The 26,174-nt window shown below is 45.4% G+C and overlaps 1 protein-coding gene across 1 annotated transcript in view; it reads right to left on the bottom strand.

The window, feature by feature from the left end:
* The window catches only part of PAX1 (paired box 1), a 46,182-nt gene extending 34,163 nt beyond the window's left edge, over positions 1 to 12,019 (bottom strand). The window contains exons 1-4 of the mRNA XM_085612390.1: positions 11,783 to 12,019; positions 9,635 to 10,267; positions 3,353 to 3,495; positions 1,937 to 2,147 (exon numbers count right to left, since the gene is read on the bottom strand). Of these exons, the coding sequence (XP_085468516.1) occupies positions 1,937 to 2,147; positions 3,353 to 3,495; positions 9,635 to 10,267; positions 11,783 to 11,861 (1,066 nt within the window). The 5' untranslated portion in view covers positions 11,862 to 12,019. The remainder of the gene's footprint in view (positions 1 to 1,936; positions 2,148 to 3,352; positions 3,496 to 9,634; positions 10,268 to 11,782) is intronic.
* Between the last annotated feature and the right edge of the window lie 14,155 nt (positions 12,020 to 26,174).

Consider the following 26,174-nt stretch of genomic DNA (forward strand, 5'->3'; position numbering starts at 1 on the left):
TGGATTAGGGGCTAAGGGACCGACGGGCGCAAAAGCGTTTCAGCTTCAAGGAGCTCTCAAATTAAAATGTTTTCACACAATACACGTTCTTCTCTCATTCACTGTAGCTGGCGATCTGTAACAAATGCGAGAAGCAGGTACACCAGATCGCTACGGCTGGCACAGTCTGGAATGTAGGAGGCCGAATTACTATAAAAACAATAGTCTAAATGCACCTGCAAGATATGAGCTGCTATTTCCCACGCAAAATCGATGTTTTTCCATTTTTACGTTTTTCAATACGAATGTCGTTAATTTTAACTTTATGGAACATGTTAAAGCCATGTCGGCGATATATATACCAGAAGTCTTGCATTAATTAAAGCTCGGCCGAGATCCCCAAGTCCTCGGCCTGTGAGTTGTGGTCTACGGTCGGTGGATTGGCGGGGGTAGGATAGCTCAGTGGGTTAAGACATTCACACCAGGGGTCTGTCTAGAGGTAAAGCACTGCAGGCCCAAATTCAGCTCCGTTTTTCATAATTAAGAGAATGATAAAAATTGATATTTTTTGTACATACAACGCTTCATTCTGGACAGGGAACACCACATAAAACTAGCTAAAAATATTCCTGAAATGTCCTGCATCGAAAATACTTTTTTTGTCAGAAACAAAAATATTAGGTATTCCCAAATGTTAATTTTTTGTTCCGTGATTCCATTCGCATGGTACATTTCTTTCAGAAGTTTACTAAAAATGGCAATAATAAATTGTCCTTTGGCTTGGGCTTATCGGCTAAGTTAAGAGAAATTGATTTCGTGTTTTTCAGCAAAGCCCTCGAAGCTGGGACTGGCTGCAATCGTTTCTTCCTTTATTAAAACCATACTGTGTAGTGCAATAAAAATGGATTCCGTCCGCCAATAAATACTGCACAATACTAAAACTGTACAAAGCAATCAAAACATGGACGATTATTTGAGAATAAATCTACCTGCGTGGTACACCCGGAAAACAGGCCCTATAGCGCCAAATAGCTGCAGAGGATGTTCGGGAGCGCGCTCTCCGTGTTTGCACACGTTGTTTTATCGAGCACAGACGGACGACGGGTCTCGACAGATGTCGTCAATGACATGTGTCTTTCAAGGTGCACTCATCACCAAGCTACAGACCACTGCATAGTTTCAGGCAGGAATATATGCATTTCAAGCTAAACGAAAGCCCGCGCTTTTCCATTATATCACATTTATTAAACTGGGGCAGACGCCTTTACTGTCTTGTGTAACTAATTTAGTCACTTAGCTAAATAAAAGGTGATAACTGAATTATAATGGCTGTTGATATATGTACAGTAAACTAATGAAGTAATACTATAACAGTTTGAAAATGACCATACGGAGGCTAGCGTCGAAAATCGGAATTCGCAGTGCTGTGCAATGACACTTGGGTCTTCCTGGTTTGGCGCGTGCCTGTTGAGGGTGTTGGCTTGTGGTTTTGAGTGTGTCAGCGGGTATGTGTATTTTAGCTGGTGTTATGTGTGCGCGCGCGCCCGTATTTGTTATAGTTTCCATCAAAATAAATGCAAAGGCTGGAAAGTAGGGTTTTTTCCCACCTAAACGAAATATCAGCATCGTCATGCGAAATAAAATACTAACAAACAAGGTAGCCTGATACGATGATTTAATAAACTAGGCCTTCAAAAAATGCAAACCCCGATATTGAGCGCTGTAGTAGCAGAGGGGTCATTTTAAATCAAAAGTTTTAAAAATCAGTCATTTTAGCTGACCCACCAACGGCACCTTTGATTTACAAACGGTGCTCCCTGCCCCCCCCCCCCTCCCATCAATTTAATCCACCCCAGGGAGACTGGTGGTGGCTTACCTCGCTTGCACCCACGTCCTCATCCCTCCCCTATCCCCACACACACACACCTCCCGCATGTATCAGCGCGCGCTCACATACCTTCTCTCCCCGGGTGCTTGAACGCCATGGAGGCTGTGATGTCTCCCCCGTGGATGGGGCCGTGATGAGCCAGCGGGCTGCTCTGGGACTGCCAATGGTGCCCCGGGGGCACGTAACCCGCGCCCGGACCCCCGTACACCCCGTACTGGTTGGCGGACGTGTAGGCGCAGGCTGGGACGAAGCCACTGACGGCGGACAGGCTGGAGGCGGGCTGTGGAGAAAGAGAGACAGAGAGATTTCAAACCACCTGCATGCGTGGCACACATGTCCCCCCCTCCCCAGGTGTGCTTGTTGAACGTGAGGTGGGATTGGCCTGGGCAGTGACAGCTCTCCCCCCCCCCCCCCACACACACACACACACTGAGTAGATGGCTGGGAGGCCCTGGACAGCTAATGGATGCGGGCTGTTAACATGTCACGCGGAGCTCCAGTGTGGGGCTGACATGGGCCCCTCGTCCTCTTGGGAGCACAGGGTTCAACAGGGCCAGGGCCGGAGCGGATCACAAATTGTGGCGTCTGAGAACGGTGGCTTCTGCTGACGAGGAGGCCAGAATTAATAGGTCAAACTCATTTTCCATATATATATATTTGCGCTCATGGTACTTCTACCTTTAACTTCTAAATATTAATCTGCTGCAGCCACGAGTCTGTATTTAAAAAAATAATTCTAATATGCGACGGCCCACTCCAATAGTTTACCTCCCAAAGTCACTTCCTGTGATGCGCGTGCACGACTTCTTCCTCTGTGGGTTTGGTGCAATGGCACCAGTGGCGAAAACTGAGAATGGCAGAATTGTTGGACGTAGATCATCTGGATGTTTGCCTAATTCGCCTCCCGATTTTCATGCACGGCAGCTCTCCTGCGTTTCAGCCCGCCCCCTACCCCTCAACCCTTTTAAAACACAGAATCTTGAGCGACCACTGAAACAAAATAAACTACGGAAAGAACTGTGATGTATACTGAAAGAGGGCAACGCGCTTTGGTTTCACAGGGTGGTGGAGTTCAAACACTGTGAATGTGCCACCCTGAACCCCGCACCCCTTACCGGAAAATGCCACTTGAAACATCTCTCCCTCACTGCCCCCCCCCCCCCACACACACACACAAAACAAAGTAGGAGATACGTGGGAATGAGACACAATGCAGTGAGATGCGCACGTGGCTTTTTTTAGGCCATGTATTATGCACACCGGTGTGACCCTGGTGCCAGTTTGTCATGCGCCTTAGTGGTAGGAAGGAAATGCACACCTGGCTGATGTTGAATTAAAAAAAAATACAGCAATAATAGGGGCTCAGTCCCCATTACACGCGCCCCCCCCCCCCACCCCACCTCTGAGCCCCGGTGCCACTGCACCAATGGAATGGAGACAAACTATAGACTGCCCCCACGTGGCCCTCCAAGCACCAGGGCTTACCTGGGGGTACTTGATGTCCGCCTCCATGACGCCCTTCTCGAGGCTGTTCAGGTTCTGGCTGCCGGAGAAGCCGCTTCTGTTGACGCAGGCCCAGTCCTCCATCTTGTGGGGGTAGACGGAGCCCTCGGAGCCGGCCAGGGCCCCTGCCGGGATGCATAGCAACAATAAACAATGTGACCGCAACTCACAACAGCAACCATGACACAAATGATGACGTCAATATCAAGCGCGTTCACTAGTTCGTGAGGCTGCGAGCTCTCCACTGAATCAGAACGCAGGTCCCCTACACTCGTGTCTATTTACATCGAGATACAAGGAGCCGTAGCGGTCTTGTCTTGTGGGTCAGAGACTTCAGCGATACTTGGCCGAATTCTGAAGGCGCACGGCTAAAATGGCGGCAATGCGTTTGTGTGTGTGGGGGGGAGGGGGGCAGGTGCATTAACGGGTGTCATATTTTTTACATAATACATATCTTAAGCTCGCTCATAATAGCAAATTAGAAATGAACAAACAGATATGATATGGTTCCCTCTTCATATGTCCGCTTTATTATATAAAGCTGTGTGTGTGTGTGTGTGTGCTGTTCTGTCTAATGGCATGCAATGACACATCGTGCTAGGTTATGATATTAAGGTATGTTGTTATGCGAGGACAGGGTCTCGCGCTAGCTGCACGGACCCCCTGAGGCCCGAGTCCTTTATTCACACTTCAGAATCACAAGCGCACAGCTTTGTTGAACAGGCACTATCATACTCATTACTACTCTCACAACATCACACCCCGAAATGTATGCACTGTTGTCAACATGTAAGTATATACACACCTGTAACCACTCCACATATCTCAAAATGTCTCCCACCTTCAATCTACCTGCTGCTGCACAGCCTTCATGCTCGCGCCATGATCACCACAAACCCGCCATTTCCAACTGATTATTCAGCGCGTGTTTCTGTCAAACGCCCGTTTAAGTATTTCATAATCAGACAGGGATATATTTAATGCCAGATTTTCTTTTCAGGAAAGCGGTGGCGGGGAGAGAACAGAGCGTTTACAAGCTCACCATGTCCACAGTTTAATATGCAACCGTGTATATTCCGCAACCCCCCTCTATATATAAAGCAGTAGCAAGTTTGAGGACCCTCGGGGCCCCAAAGTGTAGCAGCCAAGGTCTGGGTGACTCCAGCCAGTGCAAAGTTCTGTGCACTTTTGATAGGTGGAGTCACCTCTGGCTGACACACTTCTCAGCCTAAAGTTCATATAAGTGTCACTGTTGCAACCCCAGTCCAGACGCTTTTGTTTTGTGTATTTAGTATAAAGTGAAGCGATTTAAACGGTGGTGCAACACACTAACCCCCCCGCCCCCCCCCCCCCCCCATCAACATTCGTCGCCCTCTTCGGGTTCACCGCACCTATTCGACAGAAAGGCCCGGGTCCAGGCCCTGTCAGAGCCTGGGAGCGGAGGTGAGCGTCAGTAACTCAAACCCATCGTCCCCAGAGTGCGTGTGCTTCGTGGGATGGAAGGCACCCCTTACACGTCCGTGGCATCTTTGCAGCGTCTGTGCTAGGCGATGTGGTTACTGCAGAAATACCGCCCCGGTTACGAGTAATGTTCCAGCGACAAGAGTCCCCCCTCAGACTCGGAAATACGAGGACATTTTGCCGTGTCTTGCAAACCCGCGGGAGCCGAGAACACATGTTGTGCTTTCGGAAACCGCAAAACGCTGCTACCTGTTCCTGTAATCTCTCCAAAACCTGACAACGCTGCGGGCGCCCTCAGGGCAGTAAAGTGGTGTGGTACAGGTCCCCATATATCAAAAATAGATTTCATTTTTAGAATGCTTTCAATTCTAAAATATTGATTTATAACATGTATTTGCTTTTCTATACATCTCTGGGCACTTTTAATGTATGGTAATGTAAAATTGATTCCTGAGATTTGTTTTGCTCGAAAGCCAAATGTATCTAATTAATTATACGTTTACTGCTTTATTACGCTTGTGTCGGATTTTTTATTAAAAAATCTATATTCAGGCACAAATATTCTGTGATATATATATATATGATATATATATATATATATATATATATAATCATATATACGTGTCATATATGCGTGTCATAAAATTAAAAGACCATATAGAAAGCTCAGGAACTTCAGATTTGTTGCACAATATATTTATTATTAAGGTATATTATGACATACATCACAAACTTACCACAGATTCTTTTTTTTAAATGGCTAATGAGCTTCTTGCCGAGCAGTTGTTCAAAGGAGGATAACAGCGCTCCCGCGTGGGGGCCACAGTTAGGCCCATGAGCGCTATCTCCACGTATTTTGACATTACGTTACACTGACCAGGGGTGCAGAGTCAGCCCAGGTGCAGGGATGTGCTACAATAAAGGTGTGCTGTATGTGGGGCCTCAATGTTCCGCGAAGCTTCTAGAAACCCGGGTCCGACCCCGACCAGCGTCATCTATGCACAGACCCGGCTGTCCGACCACAGTCGATGCAGGGAAGGCGCGGAATGGCGTCAGCGTGGGAGACCCGCGCCCCTCCGAGGGTGTGCGTCTGACCCCGCGGCGGGACTCTGGCCGTCCACCAGTCCGAGCTGCAATGACCCGAGTCCGGAGACAGACACCACAGGCGGTAGAGTCTTCCTAGAATCACTGCGTCCTGGGTGGAAACCTGGCATCAAGACAGTGCACCACAAAGGGTTCAAAGCGCTGCACTTTACTGCAGCGGAAAGAGGTAACTGCCCCGACGCACGTCCACAACGGGCGTGGGCACAGGGCGGCAGCACATACTGGCTGGCCATGTGCCCCAGATGTGTCTGACTCAGAACATGTCTGTCCAGGACACAGCCGGGCATGTTAGGAATCGAGCTGCAGAGCTTAGAACAGGCAGTATGCGGTGCTGGGGCTTAGATGTAAAACACCCCATCCTGCCATGTTACTGGAAATGCTGTGTGCGGAAGGTCAGGTTGTGTGCCATAGACTTGTCTTGTGGCCTAGTTGGTCTGAAGGGGACAGACAGCTTGTGCTACCTTTACAAAGTGAACCTACTGTCTCGAAGGTTAGCCATGGTTGCTCCTTTTTGGACAGGGCCAGGGCTGATTTGAATATAATTGGTATTTTATTAAAGAATTTATATAGTGCCTTATAACCCCGAAGACGCCACAAAGCACTGTGCTTAGCAACCGGCTCTTGGCGCCCTTTTTTAAGAGCACAACTGGACAGCGCGTTGGATGCAGTATGGCCTACATAAGACAGCGGGTGAGGTGTTTGACGGTCTCATATGTGCTTCAAACATGATGCAGTGGACAACCATACACATATGAGCGGGTGTTGCAGATTCAAAAATAGTCGGAGTCACCATTTTGCAAACGTTTTTGTTGGTCTGTATGATGCAATTATGTCAAAGGGTAGGTTTTTGAGAGGTGCCATCACCAGCGTAGTGGTCTTGTGTGTTGATTGGTGAAGAGTTTATGTTGAATGAGTGGATGTATTTCACGGGCTGCACCCTGTGCAATAAACAGTGCTTTAAAAGGGATCTGCTAGCCACAGGCCACCACGGATAGGACATCACAACTGGTACCTGTTTGTACAGACACAGACAAGATAAAACCTGATGCAACAGAGCACTCCAACGGTAAACACAAGTGGTTCAATTAATTTAAGTATTTCTACCTATCACTTTGTTGATGTTATGTCAGGGTATGTCACGTAGCTGTAACACATTATTTTTGGTCATTCGGAGTCATAACAAGTTTTACTTTGTAAAATATTATATTATTTTATGCTCTGCTCCGTCACATTAAGCAATGGTGTGTTATTTCCGGTTATAAATGTTGTGCCACCTTTCTGTGATATGATCTGGAGTTGCATCATAGTATCATTTCAAGTCCAGTTGTGCCACATAGCTGCATTATCCTAGCTCTGTTAAATATTATGTGACATAGCTCTAACATCCAAGTGCTCAAATTCTGAAGACGATGTGGGCCACAGAAACATGTTATCAGGGATAATAAGTCTGAAAATGTCAACATGAAGGGGTTTTAACTTCTTAACGTTAGTGAACCAGGGTTTGTTGCTAAGATTTCAAACCGTAGGGGGAGTGACAGGCGAGCCTTCTTCAGACAAAAATGAGAAAATCATGGAATCTATATAATGATTCCAAGCAAGATGTGGCTTTTATGATGTATGTAGTAGACCAAGTGATTATATAGGGGATTTAGCAATCTGAGCGAATTTACACATATGATTGGAGAGTTCTCCTAGGATAATATGCCACGACTGGGGGTCCGCAGGTCAGACCTGTAGATTGGGAGGACATGATGCCTACTGGATCATTTATAGGCCAACAATCCAGCAGTCCACAGTCTCAAACCTTTCCTGCCCGCAATCCGTGTCGACACTGGTCGGAGTTGCCAAGGTAGAGAACAGATAGACTCTTTTGCTGCCGGATAATTTGGCCCTTTCTTTCAAGTGTATTTAATATATGTGGAATTTTGGGCTGTTGACCTATTGAGTTTTAGTGTTGGGAAATTGTTCAATACTTTTATTGCTATTAGTCGAAGCCATGTGTTGGGTAAATTGATTCAAATGTGTGCTGTGCTCTACTGACTTTATGACACATGTGATAGTTCATATCAATGAATTAGGTAACGTGCCATATTCCTGTAAAATGAACTTCTTTGAAATAAAGTATTTTGATGGATTGATTGAATCTTTTATCTATCCTCGAGCACAGATATTATTGCAGCATGTGACAACCGCACCCCTATCATGGCTGTGTTTTTTATTATCCAACACAGAGGGAAGAGGCCCATTTTGCTTGCTTGCTTATGCCTCATTATACTCTTGACACACCACGTCAGCTAAACATTTTAGCTGTGCATCCACACTGGTACACATTCCATGAACCACTCTACAATGACCCAGTAAACCTCTGTATACTTTTTATTTTTTAAGACATTTCATTATTATTTGTGTATTCTGAAACACTGTGCATCTTAGGGGAGAGTTGTGTAGCTTTTTAGATAGCAAGTTCGAAGGCTCAGTAAAGTCTTATTCATCACTGTAAAACTCAGCTTAGGCAAGGCTATGGAGAAGGTAGATAAAGGCTGCTAAGCTTTGTAGACAATGTGTGTGTGCATTTATATGTGCATGTATGAACACATATGTATATGTATACACACACACATATATAGATATGGCTTAACAGTTACATTTATCTTCTTTCTCATTAGTCTTGCCTACACTGAGTCTTACAGTGATACAGTGATGATATATATATATATATATATATATATATATATATATATATATATATATATATATATATATATATATATATATATATATATATATATATATGAGAAAGATAAGATAGAGAGCGCACACGAGAGAGAGATGGAGAGACAAACACAATGGGTAGCGTATCATATAGTCCAATACTGCCATTGAGGGGTTCTGGTACATAAAAAAAAACACAAGATCGAAGGCAAAGTTGTTTAAATGTCACCAGTACTCCTAAATAACATTAGACTGTATTGAACATGCTACTTGATATGTATAATTTTTATTTTACACATTTATTTTTAGTTAGCTTTAAAAAGTTTTCTCCAAAGTAAAGCTATCAGTGGGCAGAGATTAGAATTAGAATATTTAGGTTTTGTTTACCTTTCGTGAACAAATTTGGAGAGTGGTGTTGGTCAGTGGATTTATGTGAATCTGTGGCTGCAGCATTTACTGCATTTTTATGGATTTAGGGCATTTACCACATAATCTATCACATTACTAGAAGATTTTGCAAAAAAGTGTGTGTCCTAATCAAATGGATAAAAATAATGCTGCTAGAAATTGCAGTACATTGTTTGTATTTTTTTGCTAACCAATTACATTTGTCTTCTATTCCGCATTATTATAGAAACCCTAACAAAGCTGAAACTCTGCAGAGTGGTTTTGGGGATTATGATGGTGAAATCTGTTCTCCACGAGGAATAATGCAATATTTTCCATACTTCATGGTTCTCTATGAAATACAGGATTTTATACTCCTGAATTTCTTGCAACAAAAGCACCCAAACAAGTAACACATACACACCTATTTATATGTGTGTGTGTATGTGTAAAGTGAAAGACAGTCAAACAGACAGAGAGATAGATAGATAGATAGATAGATAGATAGATAGATAGATAGATAGATAGATAGATAGATAGATAGATAGATAATTTCCTCATTGTTCTTTTGCATACTGTAAAGATAGGACAGATGCTCACCTGTCTGCTCCATGAAGGTGCGGATGCCCAGAATGTTTGTTACAGAGTGCGCCGAAGGCCAGTGCCTGGGGATGCTGACATGTCCTGTGGACACTCCTGGGTGGTGTCCACCAACCTTGGTTCCACTGGGAGACATAGGGCCTGTGTAAGGATATTGGTAGATGTGGTTGTAAGGCAATGTGGCCTGTGGAGTAGACGCCTGCTTGGTGCCCTCATATTGCCCGCCAGGCTGTGATAGGCTTCCAATTTTGTTCCTCAGAATCCGGCTGATGGAACTGACAGAGGGCACATTGTATTTGTCACATACATTATCCGCCAGCAGTCGGTCCCGTATTTCCCAGGCGAAGATGCCTGGGTCGCCATGCTTGTATTCGCGGATGTGCTTTACTACATTGGGGGTGGTGACCCGGGGCTTACTCCCCCCAATGGCACCCGGCAAGATGGATCCTGTCTCATTGTAGCGGGCCAAGATCTTGCTCACGCAGCCATGTGAAACCCTCAGCTGGCGGCTAATGTCGCAAGGCCGGATGCCCAGCTGGGCCAGCTCCACGATCCGCAGTCGGATGGCATTGGGCAAGGGCCTGCCATTTACAAACACTCCACCAAGCTGGTTTACCTCTCCATATGCTTGCTCTGAAGGTTTGGGGGGAAAAACAATAGATAAATCACATTGTGTCAATACAAAAGGGAAGTATTCATTGTAACTCTTTTCTTCTCCATTTTAAGACTTTCTGATTACTTTTTTATGCAGATGTATGCATGATCTATATAAGAGTAGTGCTAGTCAGGATAGGGAATGACTGCACCTAACCCAACTGCATTTTAGTACACTCTACCACACTCTGGAAAACCACTGACTGCGTGAATGAGCTCCAGCTAGCCTCATTGTATGTAAATGGCAAATGGCCACACATGTTGCATAACATGTATCCCTTTTGTGACTGAGGATAGTAGCCAATACTTTCATGGAGCTAAAGGCACGTAGGTGCACTGAAATTCCAGATCCTCGCCCTGATTTAACCCCTTCTGCTCTAGAGATTATACTGAATGTCAATTACTCATCAGTGTATCTGGCATCAACCTGCATTGAGAATCATTTCTAAACTTCAGCTTTTAGAGGCCTCACTTATAAGCCACCGAGATGTGTCCACTAAGCAGACACAGTATTCATTTGCCTCCACACTGAAGCACAAGCCCCCTAGTATGTATGATGCCATCTTTAAAAGGGGCCTACTAATATTCACGTTGGCATTATACACCCACAGCAGGGTAAACTTAGACCACAAAACTAGTTTCAAACAGTTACACAAAACAACTGATGCACGGGGGCAGGGCGGAACATGTCTTCCTAGAGTAATGTGCTTTGCCTGCACTGCAGATTTGCAAACATGTTTTTAAAAGCTCGGACTTCAGTGTTGTGGAATGTTGTAATATCCTTTGTGATCAGTGTATAGCCTGGCCTGCACATGTGCGTGTGTTCGGAGTGTGCCCACCTGTTATAACGCATATTGTTTCCTTTTAACAGCTTGAATGAGCACCATCTTATAAAGTTAACACTCCTTGGAAAAATCTACTTCACAAAGAGGCAAAATGATAAATTGGTATACTTTTCTGTGCCTCCACGTGCACCCTAGCTTCACAGGAAAACTTTGCTCGTGCGCTGTGGTGTTATTGCCATCTTGCTGAAGTGTCAGGCCGATTAACATCCCAGAAAGTAAGCGATAATTGGACTTCGTTTCAACATTCTACTTTTACAATGCAAAATTCGCACACATACACTAAATCACGTCATCACAGAATTCCGCAAATGTTTTTATATTATTATTTTCCTTGCTAATTTTACTTCGTACCTCAAACTACTTTTGGAATGTAAGATCGCATGATACCACTAGAAGCACTAGAAGGCATATTTAAAATGATGTGTTTGGTCTGTTTCTCGTATAAAGAATGCCTTCAATTAATTGCTGAACTTTAACTTCACTTTCCCACGTTTTTTTCATCCTGATCTAAAAGTGAAACTACGGCCACATCGAGCCTGCCACAGATAGCCGATAACCGCTCTTCGACAGCTTCAGCCCTCCGACAGTCTGTGGAGGGTCCCGTAAGGTACCCCCCAGTCTCCCCACTTCAGGAGGCGCCTGGTCTTACCCATGTCCGGAGCCCGAAGGAGACTCTCTTCTCGGTGACGGCCGCGGTCCTCGGTTGCACCGCACAGCTCTAGATACATAGACAGCGAGGGCCGGGTGGGCGCGGGGACAAATCACTCCAGAAGCAGTGCCGGCCGCACCTCCCTCCTCCTCGGCAGCAGCCTCGGCGCGGTGTGCGGGGCAGGGCGCGGGGCCTGGGCAGGTGCAGCTCGCGTCCGCCGGGGGGTGCACTGTGCGGCTCCCATCAGACGTGTCTGCGCCTCCACGTCAGGCCCGCTGGTCAAGGAGGGCGTCCCGGCCTCCTATTGGTCGCCGTCGCGGCCATGGGCTGGCACTATTGGCCCCGCCCCTCCTCAGATAGCCACGCCCATCCGGCTGTAACCCTAGACGAGGCAGCGACGAGCGCTTCTTAAAGACGTCCTGACGGGGTTTAAATGTGCCCCGTCCCCCCCTCCACTACCTGTCACAGTATTAAACGGGGCTCTAGACTAGGACGGAGCTACCGCAACGGCCTGGACAGTTTAAAAACATGAATGGCGGGAGTTGGAGGAGCTCCCAGGCTTCCTAACGCCTAAAGGTGTTTTGGTGTGATGACTTTTGGCCTTTGTTATGAATGCACCAACTTCAGAGGCATAGCTATCAATAGTGCAGCTGGTGCAGTGACACCGGGACCTTGATTCTGAGGGACACCCTGAACTCTAAATGTAGCTTTTTGTTTATTTATGTATGCATTTATTTATTTTTTTACTAATAAACAAGGGGATGTCCGTCCTCTTTCATTGCTTGCATAAGTGCCCGCGGCACTTGCTCCGCAATTGCGTGACGTGTATTTATTTATTTTTGTTTGCTCATTCGCTTTGCATATAAAATGTATCAATTTTGGTTTCCACTGAAAAGGTACATACTGAAACAGTGTAGCCGCAGAAGTACTTCAACTTTTACTACAGAGTTCTGTGCAACGGCAACAAGCAACTACTGTGTGCTCAGAAACCAACTAACTGCGGCGCCGGCGTCTTTCACGGGTCTTCCTGGGCAGGGCTCGTATCTTTTCCTTCGACAAGTCGTCACATATCTTCTGTGACTTTAATAGTGGCACAATTCCTTCGTTCGTGAGCACTAGGGTGTATCCTTTTTCCAACCACAAAAAGTGGAAAGGAAATGCTATTAAAGTTATATATGAGCTTGCCTTCTCGAAATCCTAGTCGATCAATTTAGAAACTGTTGCAGCTGGTTCAAGTTGCTAGAATGTTGTGTTATTTTTTACAACTATAAAACTGCGGCGGAGAAAATTCCAGTTGCAACTTCCAACTGGTTATTTCTTGTTGTCTAATTATGTCTATTAGTATTTTATTTAACCAATTAAACGTAACTTGTTTTACCACTGTACATATAAGTACTTTGCTCAAAAACCCTTGAAACCTTTTCATGACGTGTACCCTGGAATTTACAGCGTGGCTACCCCATGCATCCCTCCCTTTTTCTCCATATACACACAGGCACTTGTATGTGCATACATTATGAGATATATCTTACAAATACTGTAAAAAATTGACAAGCAAACAATGTAATATTGCATTTATTTTATTACTCAGTAATGGGACGGCCACGTACCAGGTGGCAGACGTAAAAGTGAGTCATGTGACTCTTTCAGTCAATGAGTAACGTGGAAATTGTAGTTTTACACCGTTTAAAGGACAGTGGACGGATGCTTGGCCATACTTAATGTCACTCCAGGAAGAGGTTTGGGTAGGTTCATTGATATGGGAGAGATGGGACGAGGAATAATTAAATAAATAAAATATGGATATAAAGACATACACATGCAGGCGAGGTAAAATTGACACTACAGGGTTGATGGTTGAATGGATGGATAGATGGACGGACAGCGGGTGGACTAATGGAATGGTTGGTGCCTGATGGAAGTTCAGAAGACAGACAGAGAGGCATGTTTGGGCTGATGAATGGAATAAAGAATAGATGAATAGCTGATGAGTGGGTAAAGGGTGGATTGATGGAGTTTGGATAGATAGATAGATAGATAGATAGATAGATAGATAGATAGATAGATAGATAGATAGATAGATAGATCGATAGATCGATAGATAGATAGATAGATAGATAGATAGATAGATAGATAGATAGATAGATCGATCGATCGATAGATAGATAGATAGATAGATAGATAGATAGATAGATAGATAGATAGATAGATAGATAGATAGATAGATAGATAGTTTTAAAAACTTGATGCGACTTAAACTGCTTATTTCCAATAAGGTGATAAAATTCCGCACACGAGTGTCTGTTTTCTCGAGAGTACCTGGAAAGATGTAACACCCAAGACGACGCATTAACTGATTCTAAAAACTGGTTAAATGCCATGTCACCTGACCAATGCTACTTATGCCTCAATAAAACTGCGTGTAGGTATCAGATTATCTAAATGTATGTGAGTGTAAATCTAGCTGTCGTGTCCCAGGGTCCTTGTGAGGGCAGAGCACGGCGCTTCAGGCTGACTCCAGGTGTGAGTCTAAACGTAGCACCGATTTGAACACACAGGCAGGCTGTTGGATCGAGGGAAAAGGCCAGACAGACTCCCACGCTTCCTGAGCCAATAACTGACGCAGAACTTTGTTCACAGAAGAAAGAAAGACAGAAAGGGGGGTCGCGATGATCTCGATTCTAAAGTGAGTGATCGGCGCGTCCGTCCTTTCCACGGTGACGCGCACAGTGCGGGTCAGCACAGGGCTCGCGGATGTCATCAGAGGTGATGGTGTTTCCTGCATGCCGCTGACTCCCAGGTTCCGAAGTTTACAATGGTCTTCGGTCTGCAACGGCGCGGGCCAGGGACACTTTAGCGGACGAACCTTTCTCAGGGCAAAACTTTTTTCCTAAAGTGTCTTCATGGCCCATTGAATCGGCGCACTTGAGACAGCCGGGCGTTATTTTACATTTACAAAAGCTGCGCCCAGTAAAGAGTTTCACATGCCAAAGCTTAACAATAAAAGCTACTAATAGAACAATAGTCATTAATAAGAGAAATACAGATCATTGGCCAGCCCCACATTGAATCTGAGACGTATCGGTAAAGATGTGAGTCCAAGGCAGAGGCGGTACCGTCTGCGCGGTGCAGGGAAGCTTCGATGGAGGCTGTTTCACAGCCGTGGCTGGCACATGGCGTGGGTCAGCTCTGAACAGGGCTGCACATCCTGTACCAGCCCCGCAGTCACCGACCGAGCAAAGCTCTTCGCAGCTACCACCCGATTATACATGTGGCAACGAGGACACCCGGGAGATATTTATAAACACAATATACCGCATGCCTGACCATGATGTTACATATCCATCCATCCATCCATCCATCCATCCATCCATCCATCCATCCATCCATCCATCCATCCATCCATCCATCCATCCATCCATCCATCCATCCATCTATCTATCTATCTATCTATCTATCTATCTATCTATCTATCTATCTATCGATCTATCGATCTATCTCCACCCGTACATACCAATGTCAGAATATATATATATATACACGAGAGCTTGCGCATAGAGTGAAACGCAATGGCTGTTTCGTTGACCTTCAAAACGAACCGCATGGCAGAAAGTTTTAAAACAATATCCACGATTTATGCACATAGTTGTTTTTGTTTTGCAGAATAATTTTGAAGTTTCCGGCAGAGTTGAGGAACATTTCTTGCAATTTTTTTTTTCAACAGACGTCATAAAGGGGTGAAAAAAACCAAAGGGCGAGTACAATTAAATATATGAACCTGCAAGTGTTTTTCTACAAGTTCTATTATATTGTAAAGCACAGAGTCCCACAGAATGATACTTGTCATATTTCAATCGTTCTAGTTCTCATTGTGCTAGCCCTCTGTTCTGAGGCTATTGAGTTCACGTCCAGTTATCAGATGTCTGCCCGACCCAGAAGGCATCTAAGGTCACACGGGTGGGACTAAGCTAATGCGGGTGTTTTCAGAAGATGCAATAATTACCTATATATTTAGAGAGATAGATAGATAGATAGATAGATAGATAGATAGATAGATAGATAGATAGATAGATAGATAGATAGATAGATAGATAGATAGATAGATAGATAGATAGATAGATTGATAGATAGATAGATAGATAGATAGATAGATAGATAGATAGATAGATAGATAGATAGATAGATAGATAGATAGATAGATAGATAGATAGATAGATAGATAGATAGATAGATAGATAGATAGATAGATGTGTGTGTGCAACGAAAGTCTTTACTCCAAATAAGAGGGGTCGGCACTCGAGGGAATAGGAATGCAACGTTTATTAAGGCAACGCCTGACCAACAGGAACCCCACCTTTGTCGGAGACCCCCACATCGAGCCACGTTACTTAGTGAGGACACATTTTTATAATAAAATGGACCCCTTCAGAAGCAATGATTTGACGCAGTGAACATTCACATCTTAGACGATAGAAATGAACTTTGAGCGTCTAGTGAGGACACAGAAAACCTCATGAACTGGCAACATGTTCACGAATTTCTAATACTAATAAATACCCCGATTTGAACACAAGTCTGTAGACATGTTATGGGCTGTGAGTCAGAGTCCACATGACGGTCATCGGTTGGGTTCATGAGATGCTGCCCCACACGGTGTTTGCATGTAATATTTAGCTGTGATAGATCAGTTCATGGGGTATTCACCCATGAACCTGAAGCAGGCCACCGATGGGTGTGTGGCAGCTTCAGCAACACCTGCATGAAACATACGTATGCCTTGTGTTGTTTCATGGACAGGCACTGATTCCACAGGGTTGTGTGCGCTATAGCAGAATGAATGAATGAATGAATACCTATGATATACGTATGCATGCGAGTGATGCATGCCGTTCTGCGCAGATGCACGTATACTCGTGTGTCCACCGCCATACATAGACAGCCATCTATACTGTAAGGTTGATGCGTGGAATGAAACACAGCGTGACAAGTGCAAAGTGACTTAAAACAAACATGCCAAGTGTGCAGCGCTCTGGTGCAGGCCGGCGCTTCCCTGGAGTCTGAGACAAGGAAGCGCGTGTCCCACAGGGGTGAAGGGTCGAGTTACTCTCGAACACGTCGCCCCCCTGGGGCTTCACCTAATGGAGCTGGCGATGCCCACTCGTGCGTGGGATGTTTATACAGGACGTCATGGGTCGGGGCCTGTCAAATATACATGGATGGAATGATGCCTACATGCACATACAAACGAATGTATCGCAAACGTACACATATATACATACCAATACACATGCGCATATATATATATATATATATATACATATACAGGCATGTAAATGCACTTTCATATACTTAGACAGGAGTGTGAATATATAAACGCTCACATATATATATATATATAGCTATATATACACACACATATGCATATGCACAATGCACATGCATTTATATGTACATACACACGCACATATGCGTAGACAAAAGTATACCCATACACCATAGATACCCCTACATACTCTTGAAATGACATCAAAACACACAGATCGACACATATAGATACATATTATTACCCACACATATATACATATATATATGTGTGAGTGTGTGTACAGAAATATATACATATATATATATATATATACACACACACACACACTCACACACATACATAACTACATACTAATAGGCATACATGCGAAAATACACCCGTGCCTAGATACTTCCAATATGTAGTATGTATGGGTGGGAAAGCAGGGCGCCGGTGGCACAGCAGCAGGTGGACGGAAACAGCTTTAACAGGCCAGGCCCCAGGGACCTCCGCACTACAGCGGCCATGTGCACCCACCGCCTACATTTGTGACATACTGTCTGCCTCTCAGTTTATCGTGCCCGCTTCCGGTGCGCACGCAGTACGTGCACGACAGATGGGAAACCAATATCTGGCATAAGAAGAAGTCACGTAAAGTTGAGCCCGGGCAAAGACTTATCAGAATGAAATATTACAACTTAACAACACATGTAACATGCATACTCAAAGGGCCACAGCAATAAAAAAACGACACTAAACATATTGAGTTCAGACACTGCTTAAATGTACTTTGCGGCCATTGTTCGTGAAACTGCCGCAGGCCCTGCAGGGTACACCCGTAGGTGTGGAGCTGTATTACAGGGAATCGCTGCCTGCACTGGAAATGCTTGGTTCGAGGGCTGTCTTTTGTGCAGCCCGTGCGTTTGAAGCATTGTTAGCTCATGACCGCCTCACGGGCAGCCTACCGAGGAGGTCAGTGATGAGGCGAGGGGAATACGCACCTTCTGCCCCCGCACGCACGCACTCTCCACGAGGCACACACTCAGAGTCCTTGCAAGAAAGAGTTGGGTTCAACCTGCTGGTCACCCACACAACCGCGCTGCAACGAGCCTTACAGATCTCAAGCACTTCCGGGGTCGCCGACGGCCACTTGGCTTTGATGTCGCTAATGGTGTGACGGAAGTGCAGGTGTGCTATTAGCAGGGTTTGACTTGTGCATAATAACCCACCGCCCAAAACCCACCGGCCTCGTCATTTTTTTTCCAGCCTAGTGGCTGCGACCCCCGCTAGTTGGCGCTGCAAAGTCATACAAGCAGGATCGCCATATCATGGTTTCTTTTTGATCGGCAAACAGTTTATTCCCACTTCTAGGGGTTAAGGTACGTATGTTTGTGTGTGGGGGCATGCGATATCGGCTATAACAATCTGAACAGGTTCCCCAACAAGGTTAGGATTTCAGAGCTTGTACCCCAGCATGAAAAATGTATGACTGTCAGGTGTGTGGCTAACTTTAGGGGCCTGTCAGGGCCGCTCCAAATGGCACGCGTCGAGCACGTGTACAGCTTCCCGAGAAACACTTTTAAATAACCGAAGAATTACCACAACGTCCAGCAGTTTGTAATTGATTCCAAACTCTACTTTTTTTTATTTTTAACAAAAAATATGAATGCAGTCCTGGCATTCCATTTTGAAATCATCCATGATGTGCAGGTCCTCAGTACCTGACAGTACCTGTCGGTTTAAAGCCCTGTCCATGCACTGATTAAGTTTACAGCCCTGCAAGGACATCCTGGCCAGGGCCTCTGGTTGAAACGGCCTCATTGCAGCAGAGGTTTGTTTGAACAAGTACACACCATCAATCAAAAATTGCAAACATGGCAACGCCAGCGAGGAACATACGTTTCAAAAGATACAATCCAGGCCTTGTCATGAGTGAAATCAGGACTGTGTGAAGATATCCCAGAGGCAAATACCCATGGGTGCTTGGAGTCCTCACCCACATAAGGTGGCATGCTGCACCATAGGGCGTTAAGCATTTCTACGGATATACATGTGTGCAGGAGCTCGCCAGTGGTTTGTGAGGTAAAGAAAAAACAGAGAAAAGATAGGTGTCTAACTAGACTGTCCTGTCTTCCTCCCAAACACAACTGATATATGTCAATTGTATGTAATTGTATATTACGGCCATATATGTAAAATGTGTTATTTATTGTTGTATCTGGCTTTTATGGCAATTTTGCCTAAATAAAGTATTACTGAATACTGAACTGATATATATGTTCATTGCTGGAACACAGTGTATCCACGTCCACAGCATAGGTTTCTACCCGGGGTGTCGCTCCAGGGAGGGTCTTTGGGGTGTTACCCCCTTCCCCCCCATGTATTCTTTTGTAAATAGTTGGGTACAATTGCTTTCAGCTGGGTAAATAAAGTCTCTGTCGGATTTCGCCTGGGATTTGACAAAAAACAAAAACACACACTCTCTCTTGGCTGTTTTGAAGGCCTTAACAATGTTGATTAGTTTGAAAAATATTGGCTATATGCATGAACACATTTCCCCATAGACACAGAATGGGCAAAACCTTTTGATGCTTCTGGCCCATAATGTTAAAGGGCCTCCAACAATCCACACTCCTCTCCCTTTCCACTTCCCCTTAATCTCCTCTCATGTACTGCTTTTCATATAATGGGTTTTGACAAGATGTACCAGTGTGACTGTTGGGAAATCCGAAGCTCACCACCCCACCCTCATACTGACCAAGCTACGCCCCTGGTCTCTACTGCTGTTGCCTAAGTTATATTAATTCTGTGAGGGAAGGAAGCTTGCAGTCTTGCTGTACCTCTTTTGTGAGGAATTCAGTGCTTAATTTGAGACTGTGGTTTCTGGTGCTGGGCTCCAGCACTTATTTGTCAACACTGGTACCCTCCCCTGTCCGGGCCTATTGAAGAGACTATAATAGAGTTGATCAGCCCTCCTATACTGCACCCAGGAAGGCAAGTACTGATGCTCACCTAGAGTTTCCTGTTGCATCCTCAAGTTGCACGTGCACCAATTTTAGGGATATTTCCGAATCATTTTGACATCTCGAGATCAGTCCAAATGTCTCAATAGGGTATAAGTAGGGCCATTGGAATTATGCACCAGGGGAGGAACAAATTATGCTGCATAATGCTGCAAATTTTTTGATAGTACTTGTTAACCTTGGCCATTTTTGCAGGGTCATCCCTGAACTTTTTGCCTTCTTCCTGTATTTCTTCTGACCTGTTGTTGGTGGTTTTATGACTCTGGACACTTTACCACTGCCGATCACTGCTAAAGTGCACATGCTCTCTATTGTAAATTGTTGTAATAGATTAGTGACTCCATGGTTGGCTTATTTGATTTACTTGTCAGACCCTAGTACAGTGCACCATGTGTGCCCAGGGCCTGTAAATCAAATGCTATTGGTGGGTTTTCAGCACTGGTTTTGCCACCCACAGAAGCAGCTGGTTAAATGTTTCTCAGGCCTGCCTTTGCAGTGCCTGTGTGAAGTCTGGGACTGGCATGTCAACTTGGCAAGTGCACCCACTTTACTTGCCAGTCCCCAAACCATCCCTTTTCTATATGTTAGTCACCCCTAAGGTAGGCCCAAGGGCAGGGTGCACTGTATGTAAAAGGTAGGACATGCCCTGATGTGTGTGACATGTCTTGATAGTGAATTACAGCCAATTTCGTTTTTCACTATTGCAAGGCTACCTGTCCGTATAGGCCAGAATGGGCACTTTGATTATAATACCTTATAATCATAACTGACCCAGGGAACATGGTAGAAAAACGAATTTAGTATGCCTGAACTCAGAATGATAAAATACATTTTTTAGTGAAGTTGGTTTTAACATTCTGTGTTTGAAAATACCACTTTTAGAAAGTAGGTATTTTCTTGCCTAACCATCCAGCCTGCCTCTGCTAGGGTGTGTATTGCATGCCTGGTTTGTGAGTGACAGGGGCTGGGGGGGGGGGGGGGCTCCAGGAGACAGGGTGAGTCAGCACTAGGATGAATAGATCTATCTGCATTGGGAGTGGTGGGAGGAGTAGCACCTGGGCCTGAATAGGGCTGTGCCTGCCTTCCAGAATGCTGGCTCCACCTCCTGTGGTAAATCTGATGACCCTGGCCCACACTGACAAAGGAAGAAGCTGTGCACTGGCAGAATGCACCCAGACCTGGTTTGGACTAAGTACATACACTCTCTGCCTTCAGAGACAAAGGATTTTTGTGAATAAAAAGGGGGACCCAGACCCCAGAACTTTAGATCACTTCTGGGAATCAAGACAACCCTTTGCTGAGGAGAAGAACCGGGAAACTGAAGGAGGAGACTACCCCTATGCTGCGTGTTGTTGGGGTTGGCCTGCAGTGGTTGCTTCATTGCCAAAGAAAGGAGAAAAAGAACTGAGTGTGCTTTCATCATCTTGAAGAAGAATCTCTAAGAGCTTGAACATTGAGCTTGCCTCCTGCTGAAGTCTTAGGGATACAAGACTTCACCCCTTCTGTTTGCCTGCATCTAGAACTGCGGTTTTAGCTGCTACAGAAGGAAATTGCAACACCGATGCTGAAATGTGCACTGAAGCTGTGAAAGTGACTCCGGCTTACAAAGTAGACCCACCGCCGGCCGCCATGCCACATCGAAGACAGTGAGCGACGCCGTAAACCTGCCCGACATCGTGAGCGCTGCTCCGACTTGTGCTGTGGGCCAGACGCCTGCTGCTGTGCCGTTTCAACTCCGAAGCTGACTTCGTCATCGCAGAGCTGATCCTCGACGTGGGTGACCAAGAATCCATCGACATTGCGACATCGTAAGGAACCGTGGTTTCGGAGCCATTGTGATGTCACCTTCCCGACGCAGTAAGGAACCGTCGTCTCACCTCCCCTGCGCGGCAGTAAAGAACCAAGTCTACACCTCCCCTGGGGTCGTAAGGAACCGACGCCGCGCAGCGCCAACGAAGCCGCACCTCCCGGATGCTGTGAGCTGTCTTTGTTTTTCATCACTTTTCAAAGGTACTGTTTTTTGGGGGTCTGGTTGACTACGGGCCCCACGCCCCGCACCTCGCGGTCTGTGCCGTACTTTGGGATTTCTTCTGTCACAACGTCGTAATAACTCCAGGTGGAGTTATTTGTAGCGGTGGGCAGAATTTGCGAAGTTGCCTTGGCAAAAAATCTCAGCGAACATGCGGAATTTCGCGTGCTCACGGAGATTTTGGGCTGATTAATGCGTTACTGAATTTGAGCTTCAACTCAGGCACCTGCTTTATTTATATCTGTAAGTGCTTCCTGTTGAGGGTTAGTTTCGTGACAGGAGCATCGTGCCAGAATGAATCCTGCCCCGCATATTGATCCATGAAGATGCCACCTTTTTGTGCAATATCTCTGCTCCACTGGAGTACTTTCTACTGGCTAATCAGTAAGCGCTACCTCGTTGGGTACGTGTATAGTGTTTTTCCTACACTACAGCTGCGTTAAGGGCCAGAAGAGTTGTCTCCTGTGACCACATGTGGGCTACCTCGTTGGGTAAATGTATAGTGCTTTTCCTACACTACAGCTGCGTAAAGGGCCAGAAGGGTTGTCTCCTGTGACAATGTGTGTGCTACTTCGTTGGGTAAATGTATAGTGCTTTTCCTACACTACAGCTGCCTAAAGGGCCAGAAGAGTTGTTTCCCTTGACCATGTGTGTGCTACCTCGTTGGGTAAATGTATAGGGCTTTTCCTTCACTACAGCTGCGTAAAGGGCCAGAAAAGTTGTCTCCCATGAACATGTGTGTCTGTAACCTTGCCACCGTGCCGGAAGGCGCCGGGGTCCCTTGAGTGAGCTGTCCATCATAGTGGGGAAGACGTTGCATACCGCTAGAGTGTGTGTGGCGGGGCCAAATGGGCGGGGCTTCTATGCGAGTTCACATGCCTCTTGTTTATAAAGGGTCAGAGACCGAGAACCGCAGATGAGGAGAAAGAAGCTCCTGGTCACAGGAACTAAACGGGGATTGCGCTCGAGAAAGTCATGGATGCACAGAGCTCCATCGAGGATCGCAGCTAATTTTTAACCATAGATATGGGGAGAAAAGCACACCTACCCAGCCTCGACCTAGCTCACAATTTTTTTTGGCTGATTAATGCGTTACTGAATTTGAGCTTGAACTCGGGCACCTGCTTTATTTATATCTGTAAGTGCTTCCTGTTGAGGTTTAATTTTTCTGACAGGAGCATCCTGCCAGAATGAATCCTGCCCTGCATATTTACCCAGGAAGATGCCACCGTTTTGTACAATACCTCTACCCTCATGCCCCCCTGAAATCCGTTCTACCTCCGATTGTGGAAGTTTCGACATTTTCACGTTCCGCGCGGAATGCGAAAATGCCGAAATTTCGCAAGTTCCGCGAGCAGAACGGAATTTGTCACCCACCCTTAGTTATTTGTTGCTAGAGACTGCATTTAAGTGAATAACCTATTTTTCAGCATATTTTTAGTACTGTATTGTGGATTTTTGTCGTTTGGGTCTTGTGTTAAGTCTATATAAAATTACTTATTTTTATAATACAACCTGTGTGGTGTTCATCTGTAGTGTTGTCACTGTATTACTGTATTTGTTCACAAACACTTTACACACTACCTCTGAGATAAGCCTGCCTGCTCGTGCCAAGCTACCAAGGGGGTGAGCAGTGGTTATTTTAGGAGTGTAGTCCCTTATCCTGACTAGACGCAAGGCTCCCTATTAGGTCAAAGGTACCTACCTCTGCCAACTAGAGACCCCCAAATCTAACAGTGCTACTATCTTGTTTTGTCATTTTTACATATGTTAACACTGTCTGGGCAAAAGGTTTCACCTCAATAGTACCATTTTAACACCATAATATACAATACCTATTCCAGTGGTCAAATCTAACACAAACACTCATAAGTCTTGTCTATCCCCACTTACACACCACATACTATTCTCCAAAATACATCATCACTCCTGTTCTATTAAAAAAAACACTCACCTGCAGTACTGCACATACATATCTTTCACAGAAAGCCACTACATAAATATCTCCTCTCACAACTTCACAAAAATATACAAACATTAATATTCCTTACACATATATTCCCTCACTATGTAATCATGTATCTATGTATTTATTATTTTAGACCTATTGTACAAGAAAAAATAAGAAAATAAATTACCCTCTTAAAAGCATTACTCAGTCCTACCATCATCCTATACCTCTATCAATGTATCCTCTATCTTCACTCTCTCTCATTCCAAACCCTTTCTACTTCTGTGATCTTCAAAATAAACCTTCTTAGACCCCTCCCTCCTCTACTCCTCATGGTTCACCACAAACATCAGTTTACTACTATAATCTCCAAAACAAGCCCACTAAATACTCCCTCTTTTAATCTCTCCTTTGAATAATCTCCTACCTCGTTTTTAGGTCTCGGGACCATCCGGTCTGCAGAACCGGAAGTCGAGAGATTTAATGACTTGGAGAAGAGGGGCTTGATCCCGCCCCTCTTCTCCCCTGTTCTCCATTGGCTGGCCTCTTCAATGCTGGCCAGCCACTGGAGAAGAGGTGCCGTCACTCCGATCAGGCCCCGTCCTTTTCGGATCGGGGGGCGTGTTTTTTGCAGAAAGTCTCATTCTCTCCTCCAGCCAATGGCTGGAGGAGAGAAAAGACAAACACGCCCCCGAATCCGAAAAGGACGCTGCGTTTCTCCGAGGCATTTCTGCTCTGCCTCGGAGAAAGGCAGTGGTGTGCCTTTTGCTCTGCCTTGTTTGTGGAGTGGGAGGGTGTAAGTACACTTTCGATGTGACGTCATGGTTTGGCGCGAGTTAAGTGCTCCTGCTGTAATGCTGTGCCTCTTTTTGCTATGATTTTCTGCTGTGTAGGTGAATTGGAAAATACCCCGTCCCCTCCTTTACCGGCCAACACCCTTCCTCCAGACCCCGTGACCTCTACGGCGGCCTCCGAGTCCTGCAATGGTATTCCGATTCCTAGCACACCGTCTTTGTGTCTCGTGTTCCAGGAAAAGCACGGGTTTCTGTAGCTGTTTTTTACAATCCAGGCCAATGGTTGGAAATTTCACCGTTAGAAAGTTTGGGCAGACTCGATGCTCCGTGATGGTTTAGCTGAATAAAAATAACTTGTGTTTATACCCATAAAGTGAAGGCAGACTGTTTATGCACAGTACTTATGAGGTCATTAGTAATCCCGTTTATAAACCAGGTGCTAAAGCACCCTTCCATCAATAGGTTTTGTGTCAGGCCCGGTATGCGTGTAGATTGCCTCCACCGCTCCTTCCCATTTTTTTTATTTGAAAACAACGTTAACCGCACTTCGCCATTGCGCACCAGCACTTACCCAAGTATAGGTCCTTGTGCGCTTGCTTCCTATGCTACAGAGACCAGAACCTCTGTGAGTTTTGTTGTTTAAAGCAACCCTGTGGGGTAAAGTTGTCCCAGACTCGAACAGTCCCATGCATTGTACATATCCCGACCAACTGCGATACCACCTCCAGCTTTGCAGCCCAGCATCCAAGATCACACCGTTTGTCAAATGTGCCAGAGCCCAAGTTAATTAACCCTAAGCACTTTGCTGTCCGTGTTTGTATTACGGCAACTACGAGCTATAGTGATTTTGGAGAGGGGGGGGGGGGGGGGGGTAAAAAGCGTCCCTGTGAATTAGAAGCTGCAATTTTGGCATATAGAAAAATGTGTCAATCATTCAGCACTTAATGCTACAGTTCATTGCCCTTTCTAAGCATTGTAAATCCTATATTTTACAATGACGAAGCTCTGTGTTGCAGGGCTCATTATTCAATGAAAAAACACAAAACACCGGGCCTGCTCTAACCTGAGGTGTGCAGGTGGAGAGGGCTTTCCATGATGCCTAAACAGAATAAACTACGCCGTAGGGCGGTTAATCACAATAGCACAGTGCTGCGAGGTGGTCTCTCAAGGCACTGTGGTGGGTTGTTGGTTCACTCGGCTTCACGGCTTCACTCGGCCGTCCTGCCCATGAATGCAGCAGACTCAGCCCGGGGCTGCTTAAATTTTTTGTGTTTAAGGCGGTAGCCTCAA

The sequence above is a fragment of the Triturus cristatus genome, chromosome 6, assembly GCF_964204655.1.
Source record: "Triturus cristatus chromosome 6, aTriCri1.1, whole genome shotgun sequence".
Taxonomy (NCBI): Eukaryota; Metazoa; Chordata; class Amphibia; order Caudata; family Salamandridae; genus Triturus; species Triturus cristatus.